Source organism: Alexandromys fortis, unplaced genomic scaffold, assembly GCF_014885135.2.
Source record: "Alexandromys fortis isolate MF-2015 unplaced genomic scaffold, M_Fortis_MF-2015_v1.1 scaffold_73, whole genome shotgun sequence".
In the NCBI taxonomy this organism is placed as follows: Eukaryota; Metazoa; Chordata; class Mammalia; order Rodentia; family Cricetidae; genus Alexandromys; species Alexandromys fortis.
The window spans coordinates 4,033,658-4,058,515 of record NW_026067959.1 but is presented as its reverse complement, the minus strand read 5'-3'; the positions used below and the strand labels follow the sequence as shown (position 1 = coordinate 4,058,515).

General features: G+C 42.6%; 1 protein-coding gene across 4 annotated transcripts in view; it reads right to left on the bottom strand.

Annotated features, from left to right (window-relative positions):
* The window catches only part of Arl15 (ADP ribosylation factor like GTPase 15), a 357,153-nt gene that overhangs the window by 316,178 nt on the left and 16,117 nt on the right, over positions 1–24,858 (bottom strand). The window contains exon 1 of one of the 4 annotated variants that reach the window (XM_050152827.1): positions 11,971–12,115. The exons of 2 other annotated variants lie outside the window; for them this stretch is intronic. In XM_050152827.1, coding sequence (XP_050008784.1) covers positions 11,971–11,982 — 12 coding nt within the window. In that variant the 5' untranslated portion in view covers positions 11,983–12,115. Of the gene's footprint in view, positions 1–11,970; positions 12,116–24,858 lie in introns of those variants that run through there. One more of the 4 variants, XM_050152825.1, reaches the window with a different exon arrangement.

Genomic DNA, 24,858 nt, shown 5'->3' with positions numbered 1-24,858 from the left:
TGTAGAAATGAATGAGAATAAGAAAATAAGAGAAAAGCTTTATTAAGTAGAATTAAGAAAAAAGAAGAGAAACTCAGAAAAACTGAGAGCCTTTTGAGAGTTACAGGATGGGGGGGAAGAGAGGGAAAGTGCCTTAGTTAGGGTTTCTATTGCTGTGAAGAAACACCATTATCACAACAACTCTTCCAAAGAAAAACATTTAATTTGAGCTGGCTTACAATTTCAGGGGTTCAGTCCATTATCATCACAGTAAGAGGCACAGCGGCACTGGAGAAGGAGCTGAGAGTTCTACATCTTGATCCACAGACAACAGGAAGTAAACTGTCTACCACACTGGGAGTAGCTTGAGCATATGTGGGGCACACTTCCTCCAACAAGGCCACACCTCCTAATAGTGTCAACCCCAATGGGGGCCATTATCTTTCAAACCACCACACATACACACAGCTATTGAATTTCCTTGTCTGAGCCATGGCAGAAACTGGACAAAAGCTGAGACAACTGATAGGAGACTGGTTAGTTCTCTGAGCTAGCCTGGGCTAAAACAACGGCAGGCCCACAGACCCTCGCATAGCCCCTTATCCAATAAGGAAGATGGTGACCACGTGCATGTGCTACCCACCAGAGAGATGACTGAAGCCCTTCTCTGTCCATCTCTAACTTGTACATCATTAGCAACTGACCTTGACTGTCTGCTACCTATGAGCTCTGGCCAGCATTGCCACACTGGACACACAGCCCATCCTTACCTGTCATATGGATAACACAGTCATACTGCACACACAGCCTACCTTTACCTGTCATATGCGTAACACAGCCACACTGCACACACTGCCCATCCTTACCTGTCATATGGGTAACACAGCCACACTACACACACCGCCCATCCTTACCTGTCATGTGGATAACACAGTCACACTACACACACTGCACACACTGCACACACAGTCCATCCTTACCTGTCATATGGATAACACAGCTACACTGCACAAATACTCCCTAATGACCACCACTTTTTCTGAGGGGGAGGAAGTCATTTCCTCTTATTTCTATAACTAAATTAGGGAAATAAAACGCCAGTAAATTGAGTTTCACATTAATGTGTCCAAAGGACAATGTGCTGGTTTAATTGCTCAGCTAACATGCTAAGTGTATCTGGGATAGTGCATGTTGTTAATATAAATTATTTTCCTGAAAACTCATTAAATTGATGGAAAAGTAAGAGCTTTTAAAACACTCGCATGCAAGTTAAGAGCCATTTCATTTCAGGATCTGATACATTTATTAACCTCTTTATTGATGAAATCAATTTTGCAATCAGACTTTTCTGTAAATAAATCATTCATCTCCCCCATACACCCTCAACTCGAATGGCTGTTCTTTTCTTTCCTTAGATTCAAGCATGCAAGCTTCTGGTTTCCATGATCCTTTACAACCAAACAGAGACTCAACAGAAAGCTGAATTAGTGGATGACCTGTCATCTCAGCACTTGGGAAACTGAGGCAGGAGGATGGTGAGTTCAAAGCTAGCTAAGATTACAAAGAGGAAGGGAAAAGGGGAGGAGGAACAGGTGAGTAGCAAATAATAGTTTTAAAGGGGCGTTTTAGTGAGGGTCTTGTGTAACTTTACTTCAAGTCATGGCTAAGATAGAAAATACTTTGCCCAGCACCACTCAATTAAAACTCAAGGCTTGAATCAGAATCCATTTTCATGGAGCCTACACATACAAACTATCAAAAGAAAGAAAAACTCAAGTTCTTCATTTCTTTATTAACTTCAAAACCTTCATTCCTTTAGTAACTCTATTTCCATTTTATATCCTATGCCTAAACTGTACTAGTTTTGCCCTTCCTTATTACCGTGAATAATGACTCTCTTCTATCTCCTAAATAAGACATTGATTAAAAAAACAAGCAAACAAAAACCCTCATCTTTCCTTTTTGTGCAAAAAGAGCTAAGAGTCTCTACTTCTCTCCAAGTCATCTCACTGGAAAGAAGGCTTTTCATGCCCCAGTGCTTTAAAGGTTTTACACAATTGTTTGCTAAGTTCACTCATTTTCCCCATCCAGGAAAAAAATCTGTTTATGTTCCTTTCATATTAATGCTTCAGACAGGAAATTAGATGACGAAATTCAGTGAAATGAGCAAGCATTTGCATTCCTTTGGCCAGACTCTGGCCAGACTTCTGGTTAGAAGCAAGGGCTGGGAACATAATGGGCACAAAGGGAGTCACTGGGCAGTAAAACTTCTGGCTTATCGTCTTACCCAGGCTGACTTCACTGGACGGAGTGGAAAGCAGGGTAACAATATACCAAATTTTCCACTGCACTGCTTGCAACTGATGGGAAAAAGATGTCAGGCAAACATTGCAGAGTTGAAGGCACAGTGTTGTATTTTGATTTTTGTCATTTTTTTTTTGCTGTTGTTATTTTTTAAAAAAATCCATAATAGGCAGAAATGAATTATAAATGCCTAAAGATTAGGAAAAATATGAATTCTACTATCATTAGTTTTACAATATCCCAACTCCAACAATTTGCATTTGTACCTGTATGAGAGAAGGCAGAAAGAATGGTAGTTCAAATAGCAAAAGAATTAAGACATGAGGAAGCAAATTTTGCTTAGAGGTGGTTTTCCTCCACAGCGTAATCAGAAACAGAAAAAGGAATTACACCATTAAAAAAGATAAGGAATCAATAAAAAATACAGTATTTTTAAAATTTTTCATATATTCTTTTTTTTTTAAAAAAAGCCCTTTCTTTTTTTTCTTTTTTTTTAATTTTTATTTGTTTATTTATTATGTATACAACATTCTGCCTTGATGTATGCCCGCACGCCAGAGGAGGGCGCCAGATCTCAGTACAGATGGTTGTGAGCCACCATGTGGTTGCTGGGAATTGAACTCAGGACCTCTGGAAGAACAGCCAGTGCTCTTAACCTCTGAGCCATCTCTCCAGCCCAAATTTTTCATATATTCTTTGAGAATTTCAGATAAATACAACTCATACCCACACAACTTGGACTTTTCCTGAAGTGTCCCAAAGCATCCTCCTAACTTCATGTCCCTTTATTTGTATTAACCCACTGAATCCAATTAGTGCCATTTATATGTACGTGGTTCTTGTGTTGTTCACTGAAAATGTGCAGCATACAGGAGCTACACTCCTGAGGAAAAATCCTCTTCCAGAAGCCATCAACTGCTAAGATCCTCCACAAGAGCTAAGATCTTGTCAGCCCCTCCCATTCACGCTGGAATGTTGACTGGCTTGATTTTTATGCTGGTGTCAAGCAGGTAACCACAGTTCACGAGAGGAATGGCTGTCACATGTAGAAGGTATTAATCATGGCATGTAAATAATAATAAAGATGCAAGTATCTACATATATGTGTATGTATACATGCATGCTTGGTTCTTCGCCCACTGTTTCTAACCCTGTGATTCTGTGAAAACAGGAAACTGGAACACGCATGTAAGGAATCAATGGGAGCAAGAGGGTCCCACAGCAATACTCTGTCCTTGGATGATTCTCAAAACTGTAGCCATCCATCTGATAAATAAGCCCCAATGCTAACTCTGGGGTGGGCGGAGCTCTGAGCAGCAGGGGCAACCGTGAAACAAACAGAGACAGACCTGCCCTTCAAACCTCCAACAGAAATGCTGCTTTGGGCTCCACCTTCCATTCGCACGTCTGAAGCCAAGGTCATTTTCTTTGATCCCCAAACTACTCCGTTTCACTGCTCCCTCTCTGTGCTAGTTAGTTGTTTGTTAGCCTGACACAAACTAGAGCCCCCGGTGCAAAGGAAACCCTAACTGAGAACGCCTCCATAAGATTCGCCTGGAAGTAGACCTGTGGAAGGGTTCTCCAGTAATGACTGATGTGGGAGGGCCTAGGCCACTGTGGGCAGTGTCACCCTGAGCAGGTGGTCCTGGGAGGTAAAGAAAGCGAGCTGAGTAAACTTGGGTGTAAGCCAGAAAGCAGCTTCCTCCATCAGCCCCTGCCCTGAATTCCTGCCCAGACTCCCCTTAATGATGGAACTGAATCTGGAAGCTTAAGCCAAACCCCTTCCGCCCCAAGTTGCTTTGTGGTCATGGTATTTATCACAGCAAAAGAAGGCAAACTAGAACACTGTCCCACTTAGCATACTCATTTGTCTTGGCCATTACGTGTTTTAGAAAGGGTCTTCTTTAGAACCCATATGCTGGCTATGAATCCTCTATGTAGCACAGACTGATCTCAAATCACCATACCCCTGCCTCCTAAGTTCTAGGATTTCAAGTAGACAACATCATGCCCAACTGGACCGCTAACTTACAAGTCAGGTAAATCTAACCTCTCCTTCATTTCCACCTCTACAAACATTTTTTAGAATTGCACAAGAGACCTGGTCACCAAACCTCAAAAAGTTTCTTCCTTCTTCTCATTTCCTCCAACACTTGCTCATGAAGCTAATCACCCCGTGTCTACATTGTTACAAGAACCTTCTGAAGGCTTTAGGGTTCTGTTCTGAAGTTGCTAAAATCTTGAATGCCCTGCAGCTAAGTTTGCCAAGAAAGTATCCATGAAACAAAAGGCCTTTTAAAAAATAGTCAGAACTTCTTACAAGTTTACAAGTAGTGCCTCTTCTTGTTAAGTAGCTACATTGGGATTTAAGAGACACATTGAAAGCCCCTTGACACTGTATTAACTGCCAGTCGTATTAAAAGCTTTTGCCCCAAACTGCCTTAATTAGTCACAGAATTCTGGTAGCTTCTTTGTAACAACAGGAGTCTATAATGCCTGTAGTTAAACATATCCTCAATTAACTAAAGGAATGAAATTCCCCTATATGTTAGTCAGGGTTCTCAAGAGGAACACGATTGAGAGGGGCTTACAGGCTGTGGTCTACCTACTCCAACAATGTCTACCAACACAAGGTCCAAGAATCCAGTTTGCTCAATCCATGAGGCTTGATGTCTCGGTTGGTCTTCATCATATACCAGAATCACGAAAAATAGGCTCTAATGCCAGTGAAGGGAAGGATTGTCATTGAGAGTGAGGGCAAGCAGGCAGAGAGAGAAAGCTTCCTTCTTCCACATCCCTTATACTGGCTGCTACCAGAAGGTGTGGCCCATATTAAAGGCAGAGCTTCCCACCTCAAAAGATCTGGATTCCCACTTCAAATGATTTAATTAAGAAAAAAATATACCCAGCCACTTGGATTTTTGTTAATTCCGGATATAGCCAAGAATAGCCATAGACGGGCAGTGGTGGCCCACACCTTTAATCCCAGCACTTGGGAGGCAGAGGCAGGCGGATCTCTGTGAGTTCGATGCCAGCCTGGTCTACAAGAGCTAGTTCCAGGACTGGCTCCAAAGCAACACAAAGAAACACTGTCTTAAAAAAACAAACAAACAAAAAAAAAAAAAACAAAGAAAGAAAAAAAATAGCCACCACATCCTACAACAGTAAAGTCATGAAAGACACCATGAAAATCCTGTAAGATACAGGCCTTGACTCTAGCTCTGGTAGTACTCAAATTCACTGGATCCATTTTGATTCCAGCCACCTTCTGAACAAAATGTAATTGTGTACTGCCCCAAGTAATACATTCAGAATGAGGCTACTAATGGCATCAAGTGATTTTTTGGGGGGAGGGGTACAGGTCAGTAGTGACTTCCCAATATTGAATTCATAAGGGATATTATGGGCTCTTAATGTGCACAATTCATGAGTTTTGAACAAAGCAAGAAAACAGAATTCAGGTTTCTAACTTGAGGAAACACAATCATCAATAATGGAATAAACTACAGACACCATGTACCTCATGAGACACACTGAGAACAGAATGTCACCTTTACAGTATTACTGTCTAAAATTACCAATCCATGTCTACTTATGAAGAAAGTACCAGGTAAATCTTGACCTTTCCCTTCCTTCTCTTTGTTCCCTAGGTTGTAATGTAACCAGATCAGCTCCAGTGCACACTCCTACCATGATATGCCTCCTCGCAACCCAAAAGCAATGAGGCAAACAGCACAGACTGGAGACTTCCAAACTGTGAGCCAAAGCAACCTTTTCTCTTCATAAGTTAGTGATCTCGGCGATTTGTCAGAAACAAAAAGCCAACACAGTCCCCAGCTTACAATATTTCAGTTTAATGATGTTGGGACGCTACAGTGAGTGGCACAAATCCATATTCCCAGTGTTGGTCCTAGCCTAGGAGTGTGCCATCAAGCACTCACTGGAGATGCTGAGCATTGACAAAGAGCCACAGCTCCCCGTCAGTCAGTTGTACAGTCGTGAGGGAAATAACTGACACTCTGCAACATGCTGTGCTGTTAAGTAGTGATACTTGGCGGGCTGGATTATTCAGTGCAGTTTTGACTTATCCTGAGTTTCCCAGTATGTAAGGACATCATGAGTAGGGAGCATCAATAGGTCCTTCTTTGAAAAACTAGAACTAGAATCAACATTTCACCCAGCACTAGGGAGGCACAGACAGGCAAATGTCTGAGTCTGAGGTGGGCGTGGTCTCTATAGCAATTTCCAGGACACCAGAGCTACAGTGATTGGCACCTAGGAATTGAAAGGGCGAGGGGAAAAAGAAGAAAGAGGGAAGAAGGTAGTGCTGGTGGTGATAGCAGCCTTAGTTAGCGTTTGTGGTGGTGGTGACGGGGTGAAGTCATCAAAAAGCGGTCATGGCTGCTCTCCTGGGTGAGATTACAGTGGGGCCCAGGTTAGAAAAGCATATTAAACAATTCCAAGGCTGTGATATAATCGAGTAATAATCTGACTGGTGGAAAACTCTACAATGCAAATAGATCACGTGGGTCTTTCTTGGCACAAAAAGATACTGTCAGCAGGGGTGGGGAGGATGAAAGGAAGGGAGGAGAGGAACTGGAATCAAAGAGCCCAAACTTGACAAGTGCCTAGATGGCAAAGCAGGAGAGAGGTGGAGCCTAGGTCCAGCTCCTGACTGTGCAGCAAGCTAGGCAATGCAGCCTGACACAAGAGCACAGGGCATGAGCAAGAATATGGTTAGAAAAATGGAGTCTCTTCTGGGGGACTCACAGGAAGGGACACCAGGGAATATTACAGAAGGAAGTCTTGAAAGTGACAGGAAAAATTACACTGTGCAATCCCCAGATTAAATAACCCAAACCAAAGAGATGCCATCTTATTCTTACCTGAGAGCCAATTTCAAGAGATAATCTGTCTTTAGGGGCATTCCCAAAAGTCACATAGATTTCACAGTGTAACTGTTCTATTATATTCCATACTGTGACTATTTACTGTATAAATGGGAATGAGGACAGCTCTTAACATGTCTATTAAATCTAAAACTTTAATTCACCTGCCAGGAAAGTCAGGGACATTAGTCAGATTCTTACTCTACTTGAAGACATTATTTTATTAGAGGTAAAAAGAAATCAATATAAACTCTCATTGTCTAGATTTCAAGACATGCAACTTTGTCTTACTCCTCAGAATTGTCAGAAACAACACAACAAACACTACCTGTGTTAATTAAACTGTTTATGGCATACATACATACACACATATATATATACATACATATATGTACATACACACAGACAGGCATATAGGTTCAAATATGAAATGTCCCCATGTCCCCCACAAGTCACTATATTTGAGCACATGGTCCTAAATGGTGGTGCTGTTTGGGGGAATTGTGAAATCTTTAGGAGGTGGGGCCTGGCTGGGAGAGGAAGGCCAGTACAAGCAGGGCCTCAGAAAGCACAGTCCTGTTTCTGGTCCCATCTCTGGCTTGCTCTATCTTGAAACTTTTCATTCCTTTATCTTGACTACAGACAACTCAGCATTCCACACAGTTCATAGTGTATGTTCATGCTGGAGTCTTCCTTAACAGTCAGAGGGAGTCAATACCACTCCTCTCCACAGTGGTCATGTTCAATCTGCTCCTGAATCCATTTCTAGAGCTAGTATCTACAGAGCCCATGTGCAGGATGCAGAGTTCACATGACAAATTCTTAACTTTGGTGTGATGCTGGCATTCCAGCTCCAACATCAGGTTTGCTCACACTGGTGCTCTCCTCCAGGACAGACTGCACTGAGGTGTAGTCTCCACCCACGGATGTTATCGTAAGCAGAACAATGTTCCCTCGGCTATACCTCAAAACATCCACAGCCAGTTACAAGATCAGCGTTTTGTCAACTTGACACCAGCTAGGGTCATCTTGGACCTGGGACTCTCAATTGAAAGAAGAACCCCGCTAAAAGAATGTAGGAACTCGGGGGCTGGAGAGATGGCTCAGAGGTTAAGAGCATTGCCTGCTTTTCCAAAGGTCATGAGTTCAATTCCCAGCAACCACATGGTGGCTCACAACCATCTGTAATGGGGTTTGGTGCCCTCTTCTGGCCCTCAAGCATATACACAGACAGAATATTGTATACATAATAAATAAATAATTTAAAAAAAAAAAAAAGAATGTAGGAACTCTGTGGGTCATTTTCTTGATTAAAGATTGGTATTAGAGGGCGCAGCCCACCGTGAACAGTGCCCCACTGGGCAGGTGATTCAGGGCTGTATAAGAAAACAAGCTGAACAAGCCAAGAGAATGCATGAATGCAAGCCAGTAGGTAGCCTTCTTCCAAGACCTCTACTTCGGTTCCTGCCTCCAGGTTCCTGCTCTGACTTCCCTCAGTGATGGGTTGACTGGGACATCTAAGCCAAATTAAACCCTTTCCTCTCCAAGTTGCTTTTCACTGTGGTGTTTCATCACAGCAACAGAAACCAAACTCACACAGCTACCTCACATGCAGAACTCCGCAGACAGGATTCAGGATCTTGCCACTGAAACTTGATTATGCATATCCCCAATTATGCAAACAGGCCTGATTTAACCAAAGGTTACCTGGGAGATGAGAACTAGGGACGGCATAGTCACAGAAAAGATTACAGCACCAACAAAAGCTGGAAGGATGGCAATGCTGGGAAAGACCACAAGTTAAGGAACACAGACAACTGCAACAAGTTCAAGGTGTCAAGGAATGGATTCCCTCTTAGAAACTCCAGGAAGAACATGGCTCTGCAACCACCTTGAACTTATCCCATTAAAACTCACTTCAGGCTCTCCCTCTCCAAAACTGCAAGAGAATACAGTTTATATTGCATTAAGTCAAAAAGATTGTGTTAATCTGTTAGAGCAGCCATAGGAAGCTAACAGTGTCCTCATATGCCACAGTATATATTATAATACCTTGAATGCAAGTCAAGCAGGATGTTTTTCAGACCTACAGAATCAGAATGGAGTAAGTGCTTTAATAAAAGCATTTAAAGCATCTAGGAGCAAACATTATTAAGAGTGCTACTAGTAAAAATTTACCCTTATCATCTTATTGTAATGAGACAGACAGCTCCCCAATCTGCCCCAAAGAAGTCACAGAACTTCAGTATCCTTTTTACAGACTGTTCCTCGCCTAGCATATGAAGGCTTTCTCTGCTGGGAAAGCATCAATGATTCTGCAAAGGCAAACCAGAATTTAAAGAGTTTTTAAACCTCTTATTGCCAACCAAAACCTATAACCCAGGCACATTTTCCTAGTGTTATTTACTTCCAATATCACTCACCACTTGGTTGAATTTTAGTCTGCATAGCTGCTGAGGAATGATAAGCCAGCAATCGGCTCAATGGCTCCCATGTATCTTAAGGAGCACAATTCCTAAGACGTCGCACAGCCAACCCCTACTGCATCTGTGCCTGCCCACGGCCGGTGTTTCATAGGGGTTCAGGAACTAAATGTGTCATTCCATCTTCATCCTACATCTAGCTAACCAGTTAGAATGCACGGCAGTGCGCTTCTGGCTCCTTAACGGCTGCAGGTCTCAGCTAAGTCCGGGGACTACCGCAGGGCCCCTGAAGAGCCCTTGTCCCGAAGCTCAGGAGAGAAGTCCAAAAAAAGGCCCTGGTGCATGGCTGTGACCCAGTGCTCATTGACACCTGACCGCAGAAAACCAAGTCACGTTCTTAAGCCTGACCATTCTGCATTGCCAGGATCTCGTAAAATCACAGTACCACAATTGTACTCTAAACCTTTGGTCTAAAAGTACTTCCCTTCTGTCTTCCTGACCAGAACCATATGAATGTTACTTAATCCCCAAAGCAGTCTAGAGCCACACAACAGGACTTCTTTTGTTCCAGACTCTCAAAACCTCTTTGTAATGCATCCCCATATTACAAGAGAGCCACAGCCTCCTGAGCCACACCCACAAGAAGTGAGGACTTATCTCCTGGGGCAGCCTCCTGGTTGTGAAGCTGGTTTGGTTTGCTCCACCCCCTTCCACCCTACCCTCATCTCTACCTCCATATCACTGCTTCTGTTTGTTCTGGCTTTAGGAGCCATATACCCCTGGTAATGTGTCTGTACCTAAAGGTTTTCCCATCCTCTATACAGGAGTGTCTAGACCACGGTTGATCTATTCCAAGCCTTGGAGAAGACAGTGGAGAACACACAAAGGCCTTTGCGGTCTTTGAGTAACTTTGACTTCATTGAGTTTTTCAATGCTTAAGGTTGCAGAGAGCATCACCCCTGTACAACACATTTACTTTTATTTCTTGTATCTGTTCAATTTATGCTCCATTTTGGACCTGCTAACTTCAGATTAAGAATGCCTAATATAAAATACATGGCGTTTTGTTCTTTCATTTTAAATGCCATTTGGCAGTATGTTAAAAGCATTTAGGAAAAACCTTAGCCACGTAATCCTGTTTTTATCTACAAACTAGCTTGCACCTTTTAAATGCCTATCCCCTCTCTGCTTTACTTGGAATTTAGCATTTTCTTTCCATAGGAACTACGAAAGTTTTGTTGGCATATGCTCTTTGTCTACAACTAATCCTAATCTTTTTCCCCCTCACCATGTTAGTCTACTTTGCCACAACACTAGCACAGAAGAGTGTCTCGCACAATAGAAATTTTCTCACGGTACTGGAGGTGAGAAATCCTGCATCAGGATGCTAACAACGGTCAGGTTCTGGGGAAGACTCTGCTCAGAGGCCGACAACAGTCAAACTCCGGGGAAAACTGCTTTGACTTACCTTACAGAGGGCGGCCTTTTTGCCAACATTCACACGGCAGACAATAAGACAGGAAGCAAGCCTCCTGGCGTCTCTTTCTACAGGGGAAAATCTTCCAAAGACCCCATCCTCACGCCCTCATATACACCCAGGCATCTCTCAGTGTCCCATGTCCAGTGCCATTACACTGACGATGAAAGTTTTAGTATACAAATTCTTCAGGGGATAGATTCCAAATCACAGCACTTCCGTCTAGGGGTCTTCAGATGAATCCACAGGCAGCTCTTCTTCACTGAGCAAGCAGAGATGAACAGCAGCAGGGACTCAGGCCCAGTCTAAATGCTAGCTATTTACATGCAGATACACAGAATGTCTGTTACTGGCAGTCCCGTTACTCCCAGACCCTAACTGTAAATGACTAAGTACACCTTCATCTTCTGGAGGAACATTCTAGGACCCTCAATGAGTTTCTGAAACTTCAGATAGCAACAAATGTGCCTGTATGTGGCATATTTATCTTGTGTATACATTCTTATGGCAAAGCTTAATTCATAAATTAGAATAGCAAGCAATTAATAAACAAATAATAAAATAGAATGACTCAATAGGATAAATACACTGGGGTAAAACTGCCCACATCACTAGCTTGGTGCCCTTCAGGCTACTGTCAAAATAAAGATCACTTGATCATAAGCAATATGATACTGTGACAGATCTGGAAACAATGACAGCCACTAAATGACCCTAGTGAGCAGAGAGAGTGTACACACAGCATACAGACCAGACCTAAAGGAGTTCGGACACTATAGGAGAGAGCAAGGCAACACAAGCTTTCATTTTGCTGCTAAGAACAGCATGCAATTTTAAACTTCTTTCTGGAATTTTCCATCTAGTATCTTTGGACTTACACTCTGCTGTGTTGACTCACCGCAGCAGCCATGGAGATGTGACACTCAGACTTCCCTTCCAGAGAAGCACAGTTGATTGTCAGCTCCCAGCAGCCACTTGGGACTCACCACGGATTTTCGTGCTGAGCTGTGGATCTGCCAGTGCCTAAGGGTAAGAGGTCTGAAGTCGGGCTTTTTCCTGCCAACCTGGGGTTTCTATAACACATAACTTTGCTCAGGGAAGCCCCACCCAGCCAGCCACAACCTCCTCATAACTGCACAACGGGCTAGAATCTACTCTATCTCCCCGCCCTTTTTCCTCCCTGTTTTACTTTTATAGATGTGCAATGAGCAGAGGTTCTCTCTGCCGTCTGCTGGTCCCCATTATGATCTCAATCTGAAATGTCCCAACAGGCTCGGGTGCTGAACACATAAGCCTTCGGCTGTAGACATTATGTGTATGTTCGAGAGACTTCAGAAGGTGGAGCACCACAGAAGGAGGTCAATGGGTAGCTTTTCCTCCTTTAAGATCTCTTCTCAGATACGTAGCCACAACAAAAACAAAACTGATAAACTCCCACACCAATATTCCCCCAACTCATTTTTGTACGTCAAATCCAAACGTGCAATTTGCTTCTCAGAAGAGCAAAAACTATACAGCAAGTAATTCCATATAATACCAAAGGGCTCATGTAGCTCCCAAGTCAACGATACATCTTTCTGGGGACAAATATCCACCTGTGATATGCAACTAACCAAGGGGTAGAATAACTGGTCTCATAAAGTAAAACTGAGACTAAAAGAAGGTGGGGCTCACTTTAACTCAACGCCCGTGCATCTGCCGTGTGTCAGGCGCCATACAATGTGCACAAAAGATGTGCAGGCAAACACAAGATGACAGTCTCCTCTTCTCAGAAAGCCTGGGGACAATCTGAATGCTTATCTTTTCCTTGGCATTCCTTAAGTTCTTTATATACATATCTTCTGTTTGTGCATATATATATATATGTGTGTGTGTATAAAGATATATAGCATATCTTTGTGTGTGTGTGTGTGTGAAAACTGGGTGAGAAAAAAATGACTTCAGGTAACTCTTCTAAAATCTTTACTTAAAACATAATTTGACATCATAAGTAAACATGGTATCTCCTGACTACAGTCTCAGAATCCCCTCCTTAGACCGTAAACTAAAAATGCCGAGACATTTTGTCACTGAATCTTAAGATCTTTTAAAAAGACTTGCTCGGTGGTCACCCGCAGAGACGCCTTCCCATACTCCTGAAGAAAGTGGAGTGAGGCCACAGTCTATTCGCCCAGCCTTGTAACAAAAACAAACCCCCAATCATTTTATTGCTTTTCTTTTTATTTTTTCTTATTGTTGCATTGTGAAATACAGAGTAAAGGGGAAATACAGTTTACAGAATAGGATAAATTGTACATGAATTCCAGTCAAGCTACAAACTAGTGTTGTTGGTTTGTCTTTACTCTTTTGACTCTTTGGACTCTTGGCTTTTTTAGGGGCCCCACCACCCAGCTCCCGAATAAATCACACACGGAGACTTAATATTTCCTATGAATGCCCAGCCTTAGCTTGGCTTATTTCTAGCTAGCTTTTCTTAACTTAAATTATCCCAACTACCTTTTGCCTCTGGGCTGTTTTCTTTTCTTACTTCTGTATATCTTAGTTTAACTCTTACTCTGTGGCTGGCTGGGTGGCCCCTAGCATCCTCCTCTCCTTATTCTATCTTGCTCCTCTTTTTCTTGCTCCTCTTCCTACCCCTATTCCCCCCACTCCAGAGTTCTCTTTCTGTCTATTCTCTCTGCCTGCCAGCCCCGCCTGTGCTTGCTCCTGCCTTGCGACTGGCCGTTCAGCTCTATCAGGTGTTTTAGGCAGGCAAAGAATCACAGCTTCCCAGGGTTAAACAAATGCAGCATAAACAAAAGCAACGCTTCTTTACATGGTTAAACAAACAGTCTAAAGCATAAACAAATGTAACACAGCTTGAAATAATACCCCACAACAAACTAGAGCATTACTACGTCTTTATATAAAGCTCATTTCCTTCCCCACCCCCTTAAGAGGTTCAACCTTACACCTTCGACGTTTTAGTCTAGATAAACCTCAGACATTACAATCATCCTGTTAGATGTACGTAGCAATCTCCTGGCTTAGAGTCACTAGATGCCGATAGTCTCTCCTCATTACTCCAAGTGGTGACAACCAAAAATATCCCTTATATGTTGCCACGGATCCCTGTAGAGCAAAGTAGCTGTTGAGAACTGCTGCCTTAGAGACAACCACAAGCTGAACTTTGCTTGAAGTTTATACGAGTACATGGACTTTTCTATGACTTCTTCCTCTCAGCATGTTTACGAGATGCACCTATGGCGTGCTGTGCCTATATTGTCTTTGCTGCTGTCGGGTGAACTACTGTAGAGATTTTAATGAGAATGCCCCCCATAAAGTCTCAAGTTTGAATAACTGGTCCCTTGATGGTGGAACTGTTTGGGAAGGATTAGGGGGTGTGGTCTTGTTACAGGAAGTGTGTCACTGGGGGCAGGCTCCAAGAACTCCAAAGCCCACACCATTCCCAGTTAGCTCTCTCTGCTTCATGCTTGTGGTCAAGATGGGAGCTCATAGCTACTGCTCCCGTGCCATGCATGCCTGCCTGCTGCCATGCTCACTGCCATGATGGTCACGGGCTCTACCCACCGGAACTGTAAGCCCCAAATTAAACACTTTCTTTTATAAGTTGCCTCAGTCATGATGTTTCATCACAGCAGTAGACACGTAACTAAGACAAATACTAATGAAAATTCCATGATTCATTTAATCTGGTTTATTACAGACGGATAGTTTTATACTTTTGATACTTTGCATCTATGAATACTTCCACTAAAACCACTCCCTACATAGGCCTTGTAGATAATTTCTTTAAGGCTTTATTTACCTAAGAGCAGAATTACTTACAGAAGATACTCATGTTTGAGAGTATTATATTCCAAAAGTGGGCAGTGGAGGACAATTCCCAGCATACCACATGTTCTTCAACACGTAGGCCTTCACTGACTTATTTTCTTAATGGCATTTGGTACTATGAGATATGCTTTGCTACCATACAAACAGCACTTCCCCAAACAGCAAATGAGACCTGGCTATACTCAGACACGCTCTGTATGAATAAAATGGGACTAGGAGAGCACAACTAAATGTTTGTACCCAAGAACTGGCTTCATTCCCCTTGCTGTCATTCTCTTCTTTGATGAAAATATGCTCTATTTGGATATCTGCTTCGTGAGCAAGTGACTGAATTTCTTCCCTCTATCTGCTTTTTCCTAGGCTAGATCATAGGAGAGACAAGGATAACAAAACATGGGGAATGCCGTGTTGTCCTGAACGCTTAAGCAGACACTCCATTTTCAACTGCAAAAGCATCATTTGAAGAATGTGATTTATGCTGGGCAATGGAAGCACATGTCTTTAATCCAGCACTCGGGAGGAAGAGGCAGTTAGATCTCTGTGAGTATGAAACCAGCCTGGTCTATCTACAGAGTCAGTTCCAGGCCAGCCAGAAGGACTAAGTGTTGCACAGAGAAGACCTATCTTGCAAAACTTAGAAAAAAAGAATGTGACTCATGGTGTTTTAATCACATTTGTTTTAGGTATCATTCTTATAACCAATTTCAGTGCTAAAGTCTTTGACATAGTTTATATGTAAAGATGGATCACATGGGTGTGTGCACATGTGCACGTGGGTGTGCACATGTGCATGCAGGTGCTGCGAGAGGCCAGTTGGTGTCTGCTATATTCCACAATGGCTCTCCATCTTTTTATTCCTTCACTTTCACTGACCTGAAGCAGAGGTTATGTCTCCTTTTGTAAGATTCATTCATTTTTATTTTATGGATGTTTGTGTTCATGTAGATCTGTACACCATGTGCATGTAGTCCCTGTAAAGGCCAGGAGAGGGTGTCGGATCCCCTGGAACTAACTGTGAGTCACCACGTGAGTGCTAGGAATTGAATCCAGGTCCTCTAAAAGATTAGCCAGTGCTCTTAACCACTGTACGTAATCTCTCATCTCATTTTACCTCACCTCTCATCCCTCCACCTTATTGTTTTGAGACAGGACCCCTCACTGAACCTGAAGCTCACTGACTGGCGAGGCAGGCTGTCCTAAACCTCCCTCCCTCGGTGCTGGGATTACAGGTACCGAATCTCACAACTGAACTCAGGTCCTCAAACTTGCACAGCGGTGACTTTACTGAATGAGCCATCATCCCCCCAGCCCCTCTGACACAGTTTTAATTAGCGCTTGTTTTAGTTCCGTTTTCATTAGATGGTAAGTGCCTACAATCCTTGTAACGGACGGAAGGAAACCAGTACCAAGGAAACATCCATTCACAGAACGCACTGAAAGGGCTCAAGTTTGAGAGGCTGAAGTCCTTGATCTCACGATTATACACTGGCTATCTCATCATCAATGTGTGACGCACAGACACCGTCCCAAATCAAGATTAAGTTCCCAAAACTCATGCCCATCCCCAAACTGTACACACTGAAAAAGCTCTGCCTTTTTTTTTAAGCTGGATATTTTTAGTACACTAAATTGGTACACAGTCAAAACAACCCTAGTTTTATAGAGTTTAACATTGCTATCATGGCTTACTGTTGTCAAGTAAAAGCTTCTCCACAGGTTTACAGTGCCACAAATTTCACCTTGGGTGGTTGCATTTGCTGTACCACAGAAGACGCGGGTAGAGGGCTCCTGAGATTCCCATGGTGGTGAAAATAACTTTGAAAATTGACTCATTCTGAAAGCCAACCAGTCATACCAAGCTAATTCTAACAAAGACTCCCATAATTCAGTATGAGGGGAAGTTGGTAAGAAAGATTGGAAAGTCAAAGACTAATTGGGTATAGATATTTAAATAAACAGAATGGAAAATCGAACTGAGATGATAACTGATTGGATAAAGTCACTGACTCAACAGAACTTTCCAAACATTCCCTGGTACTATTATTAAAATAAATGGCAGGTCATTTACCGTTAGCAATCACTTAGTAGTAAGTTATCATTATCATAAACTGCAGTACTACTAGGCATATTTCTAATGAATGCATGACTGAGCTATCCTGGGGCAATGCCACTGGTTTCCTCAAGCCAGAAAGCCGAAAATGCTCATGAACTTGGCCAACATCCATTCTTTCCATCTATCTTTGGAAATTATTCAGTGCTACACCTTTGTAACATAATAGTTATTTAATAACCCAGTAGGCTGGAAAAAAAGTCATTTTTCCCTATTGAAAATATTAATTGTATTCCACCCAAATAAAAGACTGTTTGCCAGCCTTCCTTGGAGGCAGGAGTCATGTGACTAAGCCTGGAAATGAAATACAACTGAAAGATGAATAGGAAAATTACTCTCTAGCCTCCCCCGTGTCCTTTCTTCTCTTCTGTTCTACTTCTGCTCTCTGTAGCTGACATCTACTCTCCGGTGACAATCCTGACTTGCAATGGGCACACAGACAATGACAAATACACAAGGCTGAGTGAGCCTGAAGAAGACAATGGCAGGAGATACTATGCCTCTATCGTCCAGACTTTGGGCAGTAACCAGGAAAATACTTCTACCTTGTTTAAGGACTTCTGTACACATCTCTCAGCCCAGCCCAACCCAAATTGATACGGAGCAATGTTTGAGTTTTAAGCAGTAAGTCCATGAGGTAGGACAGGCGGCTTAGCTCTTAAGAGAGCTTCCTATTTGGGAGGCTCACAGATGCCTTTAATTTCAGCTCCAGGGGATCTAATGTAGGTCCATATGCGCACACACGCACGCACACAGGCACACACCATACACATAAATAAATCCTTTAAAAAGTATGTGCTCTAGTGTGGTGGGAATGAGAAACAGCCCCCATAGGCTTGTGAATCGAACACTTAATCCCCAGCAGTTGTATTTGGGAAGGTGATGGAATCACTGGGTGGGAGAAGCCTGGCTAGAGGAAGTACATCGTAGGGTCAGGCTCCCATGGTTTACAGCACGGTTCCACTTCCTCTCTGCTTCCTGTGCATGACAATACGATTCGCCAGATGCCTGCTCCTGCGGCTACCTTTCCTTGACTGTTGCCATGCATTCTCCACCATCAGGGACTCCGTCTCTCCAGCACCTTAAGCCAAAGTCTACCCTTTTCTCCCCTAACTTGTTTTTATCAGGGTGTTTTTATCACAGCAGCAGAAAAGCAATCAGTCTGTCCCCAAACCACAAGAAAGGATGGCAGCATTCATCAGTAAACTCTTAACGTGCTGTGTCTTTTAGAGAGAAATAGTTCATCTTGGGCCAGGGAGAACCTACTTTCCACCCCCTTCCTTCTCACAGCCCCCTAAAGTCCAAGTGCTGCTACTGCAACTGCCAAAACTATCCAGAAAAACCTCAGCATCCTTCAGGTACTGTTTTCCTGAGTCGCGAGGGCCATTACTTCATTCTTCTCTCTCTAACCTGTAATCCTCATAAATACTGCCAAACCCTGGAACGTCCTACCTCAGCCCAGTGACTGTCCACCACTCAGACCCCAACCTTACCCTAACAACGGTATTTTCGGACGGCCTCTTCCCTCTAATTAGTGCGAGGTGGATATAAAGAGGCACTTGAAAGCCAAGCATCCTTTAATCGTGGGATAGCAACCGCCAGTAAATTTGACATGATTCTACCTCATGTTCTTCCCTGCTCAGGACTGTTTGAAAAGACACCGTAAATCTCTGGAGCAGAAAACAGCTCGGAATAAAGAATTGTGCACGTAATTATTTCCAACAAGAGACAGAAGAGCTGGATAAACTCTGACCATGGAGCCCCAAAGTCATTGTCCACAAATCCACACCTGGTCTGAACAGGGGAAGAACTAAGGAACATTATTTCAAAAAAACAATCACATCTTCTTTGCTATTCAAACCAAGGAAAGTGTGGGGCTTGAGGAGGGGGAGACAGATTGTCAAAAACAAACCACAGATGGGTTCAAATATGTTGAGATAGGTCTACTTAAAAGTGTGCAAAAGAGAAATACAGAAAAAAAAATCAAATTAATGTGATTACTTAATCTTTCCGTTGTTTTCCTTAAGAAATTTTACAGGTGTCTCAGGGTTTCTATTGCTGTGAAGATACATCATGACCACAGCAACACTTATAAAGGAGAAACATCTTATTGGGGTGGCTTACAGTTCAGAGGTTCAGTCCATTATCATCATGGCAGGGAGCATGGTAGCATGCAGCAGACATGGTGCTGGAGAAGCAGCTGAGAGTCCTACATCTTCCATGCAACAGGAAGTTGACTGTAACACTGGGAGTAGCTTGAGCATAGGAAACCTCAAAGCCTGCCCTCACAGTGACACACTTCCTTCAACAAGGCCATACTGACTCTGACAAAGCCACACCTCTCCTAATAGTGTCACTACCTGTTAGATTATGGGGGCCAATTACACACAAACTAACACAAAAGGTAACCATGAAAAGAGTGGAAGAAAAAACTTCAACAAGATGACAGAAAACAAAAGCGATTTAGCATATAGTACAAAAACAATCTGATGTTAAAATATAATTTCAGTTCTATCAAGGGATGAAAAACCAATGTTTTTAAGAGAGCTGCTTTTTAAATGTTTAACATAATGGCCAGTTCTATTTTTGATGTTCTATGCAGTCCTTCATCTTGATATCAAGCAAGATGGCCTTCCTTTACTGTCCCCTCTGTAATTGTGCTGGTTGCAATAATACAAAGCTAGCAGAGCCAAGCCCAGAGTCCTGGAAATAAGATGGGAAAACTGGTAAAACAAGAAAGCAGGAGTGAGCAAAAAGCCCTTGGGATGGGGCCCAGGCTTGGGACACCTGTTTCCAAATACAGTCGTCTAATTAGGCATTTTCTCACATGGGCATCTCTGCACATACAGATGGGCTGGAGGCAAAGATACAAGGCGGCATGCGGGTTGGCAAGGGAAGAGCCAAGGCTGGTTCCGAGGTACACGAGAACTCTGCAGAAGCGTGTGAATGGCACCTCTCTGAGTAAAGGTCCATCTGCCTTTCTTCAGTAACTACTCGGGATTGGGAAGGCCACCTACTTTAAAACTGGCGTGGCCTTCTGTTAGCGCTGTCATTGCAAACATTAACAGCGAATTACTTAACAACTCCCTTCATAGACTCGGAAGCTACTTCCTCACATGGAAAAATAACTTTTGGAAAAAAAAAAAAGCCTCATTACAAAATAAAATTAGGTCTCGTTTTCAAAATGTGGAGGCTTGCTCCTCAGCATGTATTCCATAGCTTCTTCAAACTGGGAAAAGAAGAATGATAATGGACCTGAAAAAATATAAAACCAAAGCCACTCATTGGCCTCTAGATTATTTTCTAAGGTGATCAGTTGTAACGAGACTACCTGCATCCTAAAAGTGTTTGTGCTTCCTAAGATGTTCACAGTTGGAATCAGGGACCTGAAATCACCAGCCTCTTGTAAAATTCACCAAGACTTGAAAGGCCACCTAGCAGACATAACCTCAGATGTGAAAACTCACCCAGCAATATAACCTAATATAGATCATATTAGAATGCATGGATTTCACTGCAGCAAAATTTTATCAAGATACCACTAAAATTTCCATGCACTGCACAGAGAAAAAGATTTTTAGCTTAAATTCTTTCCTGCTGTGGAAGATAAGAAAAGCTATGAAATTTCTGATCTTAAAGAAGAGAGAAAAATATGAAGAATATTTTAATTTAACAAACGAAAACAAGAAGAAGTAATTGCCCTGAAAACACTCCTTCACTACCTATTAGGACTGGGGCCTTAAGGTTCCACACAAAAAGCAAAGGACGGAAAGAAGCATTTGCAGACCCGACACGTGGCATTTACTTGCAGACAAGTACTAAGTATAGCCGGGCGGTGGTGGCGCACACCTTTAATCCCAGCACTCGGGAGGCAGAGGCAGGCGGATCTCTGTGAGTTCGAGACCAGCCTGGTCTACAGAGCTAGTTCCAGGACAGGCTCCAAAGCCACAGAGAAACCCTGTCTCGAAAAATCAAAAAAAAAAAAAAAAATGAAATAATACAGGAGACCAAACCCGGGAGTCATCACTCTTCCAACTCTGGACAAAAAAGTAATTTACAATTCTTATGACAGACAAATTAGAGGCATCAAGAGATTCTCTAGTCTATTGCATGGACACTTAAAACATTAAGAGACAAAAGGGGGTCCAAAGGGGAAAAACGTCCAATCCCCACAGAAGTGGCAGTCTTGGCGTGCACAGGGGAGCTGCTGGCCATGCCCACTTTACATCAGTTACTGATCTCTGGCAACTGTGGACACACTACCCAGCATCTACTCGCATTAGTACAGCAAGCATCTCCCTTAACAGCTCACCATTCTGCTGTTCCTCTGCCCATAGGCGGCACACCAGAGGTCACCTGTCCCTGCTAAGCTGGCAAAACCCAGAAAGTGATCCAGCAGGAAGAACAAGACTCACATTCTTTACCGCTTGACTTGAGCACAGGTGCTAGCACCTGACACGTGAGCAAGACTCACTTCTAAGGAGTGGAACGCATGTGACATGCGCGTGCATATCTTAAAAGAAATTACACCACTTGAGTTGACAATGCTCTCTCCAAGAACAGACAATATCTAACAAAAAAGAAAGAAAGAAAGAAAGAAAGAAAGAAAGAAAGAAAGAAAGAAAGAAAGAAAGAAAGAGAAACTTCCTTCTGAGTTGTTGGTAGTCCAAGAGACTCTAAAAGCAACAATGGCTATTGCTTTTGCCTTTGGTTACCTCCCAGAGGTTGAGGGTAAGTCCCGAATACTAAAGATGCTACAGATTTGATTGAGATGAAGGACTCGGCAGGTGCTATGCAAGCTGGCAAAGGATGGAAGCCATTAACAGATCTATCTACCCAGCCCTAACGCCTACAAACCCCAGCAATGACCAGGACGGCAACACTAGCACTCCTCTCTCAGGGGCAAACCAACCGTTGTCTAAATGGTCATAAGCCCTGCTCAAAACAAGGGAAATCACACCTGATCCTAGACACAAACTCGGCCAGTAAGGTCACAGATCTTAGAGGACCTTCCACCTCACTACGTCACCAGGATTCCTGACTGCATTATAAAGCCTACCTGATACCACAGTAAGTCTAGCTCTTCTCTCTCGCCAGAGAAACTTCTCTTTGTAGCAGACAGAGACCACTTCAGAAAAAGCACAACTGGTCAAAAATGCAGAGACCAACTGATCACAGGGTAAGGATCCAGTCCTGGTATCCATCATACAACTGTACCAAAGGCTTAGGGAACACCATGGAGGAGAGACTGTAAAAGCCACAGGACCAAGAGTGTTGTGAGACTATGCCTCCTAGAAATGACAGAGAAGCTATACCAATGATACCTCACCAATATGGCTGCCTGACCAAGACCTGAAAAGTGACAACACCAAAAGACTTGCTAACATAGAAAGGAGAAAACTCACGGGGCTCTGCCACTGGGTAACGAGCATCAAGCAACTGTTGTCTGCTGAGACAGGGAGAACTGGTCTTTCCCGGGGATGAACCCCAAAACAGGCCATCCAACACCAGGTGGTCAGCCCTGAAATCATACACAAGCAACGCTAAATGGACTCAAAAAGGTGTGTGTGTGTGTGTGCGCGTGCGTGTGCGTGTGTGTGTGTGTGCGTGCGCGTGCGCGTGCACGTCTGTGTGTGTGTGTGTGTGTGTGTGTGTGTGATAATAGTAATCAAAGAAAAAGAAGTCATCAACTTTGGAGAGAGGTGACGTGGGATGGATTGGAGGGAAGAAAGGGAGAAGATGATATAACTATATTTTGATTAAAATTTTAAAAAAAGAATGCAGGGATTAAAAAGGGAGAGCAGGGAGATAGGGAGGTAGGTGAGTGGGTAGGCAGGTGGGAAACCATCGTTCATTTCTAGCCAGACCTTGTAGCACTGTCCAGATAGGTAAAGCACTATGCACAGACTGAACAAGTTTGAAGATATTATACACGATTTCATCATTTAAGACCACTCAATGTTTTACTCTCTAATGCTCTAATACTCTAATATTTTCTATCATTCATGACTGGGAGCCTTCAATTTACCATGTACTGACCACTGGGTACTAGTGAGCATTATATGAATCATAAGGACAAAGATATTTAAGTCTCCAAAAAAAAAAGAATTTATTCTCCATTTTTTTCTCCCCTGCATTCCCCTTCATATAACCAACACAAATTTCAAGACTATTTGTTTTATTATTGTTGTTGTTCTTGTTTGGGGGTGGGTGTTTGTTTGTTATTGTTGTTTTTTAAAAGAACTTAGATATTGTCATTTAGGGGCTTTTGTTGAACTTTTCATTGAGAATGAAAACTATTAAGTCTACATTTAATTCTAATGGCCAAGTCCTTTCTATGATACTGCTACTTCTTTACTGGATCACCAGGGAGACAAATCCTCCATAATGGGAGAATAATTCTCCTATTTCAAGAAACACAAATGTTATTATTGCTCGCTTACAAAGAAAGCAATCTGGGATTCTCTTGTTTTTCTGACCATGGGGGAAAAAGACGAGTTTTAGGTAACACAGATCTAGGAAGTGACCTTAATTGACAGTTATGCTGTGGGATAATGTTCTTGTACCCTGCAAAGATTTGTCACTTGCATTAGTTTAATAAAACGCTGATTGCCCAATAGCCAGACAGGAAGTATAGGTGGGGTGACCAGACTAGGAGAATTCTGGGAAGAGGGAAGGCTCAGTCTGCAGTTGCCACCCAGACGCAGAGAACACAAGATGAGAATGCCTCATTGAGGCAAGTTCCAGGCCACGTGGCTAAACATAAATAAGAACTACAGATTACTAAATACTTACATTTCTTAATTCTAAAAATCAGAAAAAATGGTAAATAAAGATGGGATTGTATTTATATTACTTACCGTCAGAAAGACTTTACTATGATTTGAATATAAATCCTTTGTAGTCGGGTCTCAAATTAAAAAAAAAAAATCATCTCTACTTCCCAAAGTAGAATTTGGCCATAACACTATATAATCACTGAAGGGCAATTTGCCCAAAACCTAATTCTGGTTCAATCTTGATATCTAACATGGTGTCTTCAGGTTAAACAGAACATAAGGTTAAAATAGTACAGCCTCCCTAGCCCAAGAGCCTCTGTGACGATTGTATGGTTAAAAACTATATTTACTCTAAATTGCATAATGTTGGGAATTGTATGTAATATTTAAGTTGCAGTGATTATTCTAGTAATAAATGTAACACCCAGCAGAAAAAAAAATAAAGGAAGGAAGGAAGGAAGGAAGGAAGGAAGGAAGGAAGGAAGGAAGGAAGGAATATGGGCTAATTTAAGTTGTAAGAACTAGTTAATGGTAAGCCTGAGCTAGTGGGCCAAATAGTTTACAATTAATGTAAGCCTTGGGGCCGAATGCTTGTAGGACTAGGTGGGACAGAAATTTCTGTCTACACAGTTATCCATCTCACTGTCAATCACAGGCCCTCATACATGCATAGAGGAATCACATTAAAACCACTCATCAACTGGATCATATAAGAAACACCGGGAGCTCAGCAAAAAGAGTTCCCTTCTGGGCCTTGTCCACTTCACTCTCCTATCTTCAGCAAGAGCAATATTGCAGCCCTCAAGTCAGGACCCATCAACTCCTACTGAAGCCTGGAACTCAAGTCCAGATATCACCTCATCTTCAGCAGCAGGGTCTTAGCAAGCTCCCCCATCTGGGCCTGGGTTCAGAACCAATTCTCTGGGTCACTCTTTAATATGATCCCACAGATTCCACAGTATGTCTGAACAGCCATATCACCTGCTAAAGATAAATATCACCCCAATCAGTATCGTCAGAGAATTGCTTGAGGCTTTCAGTAAGTTCTAGACCTCTAGGT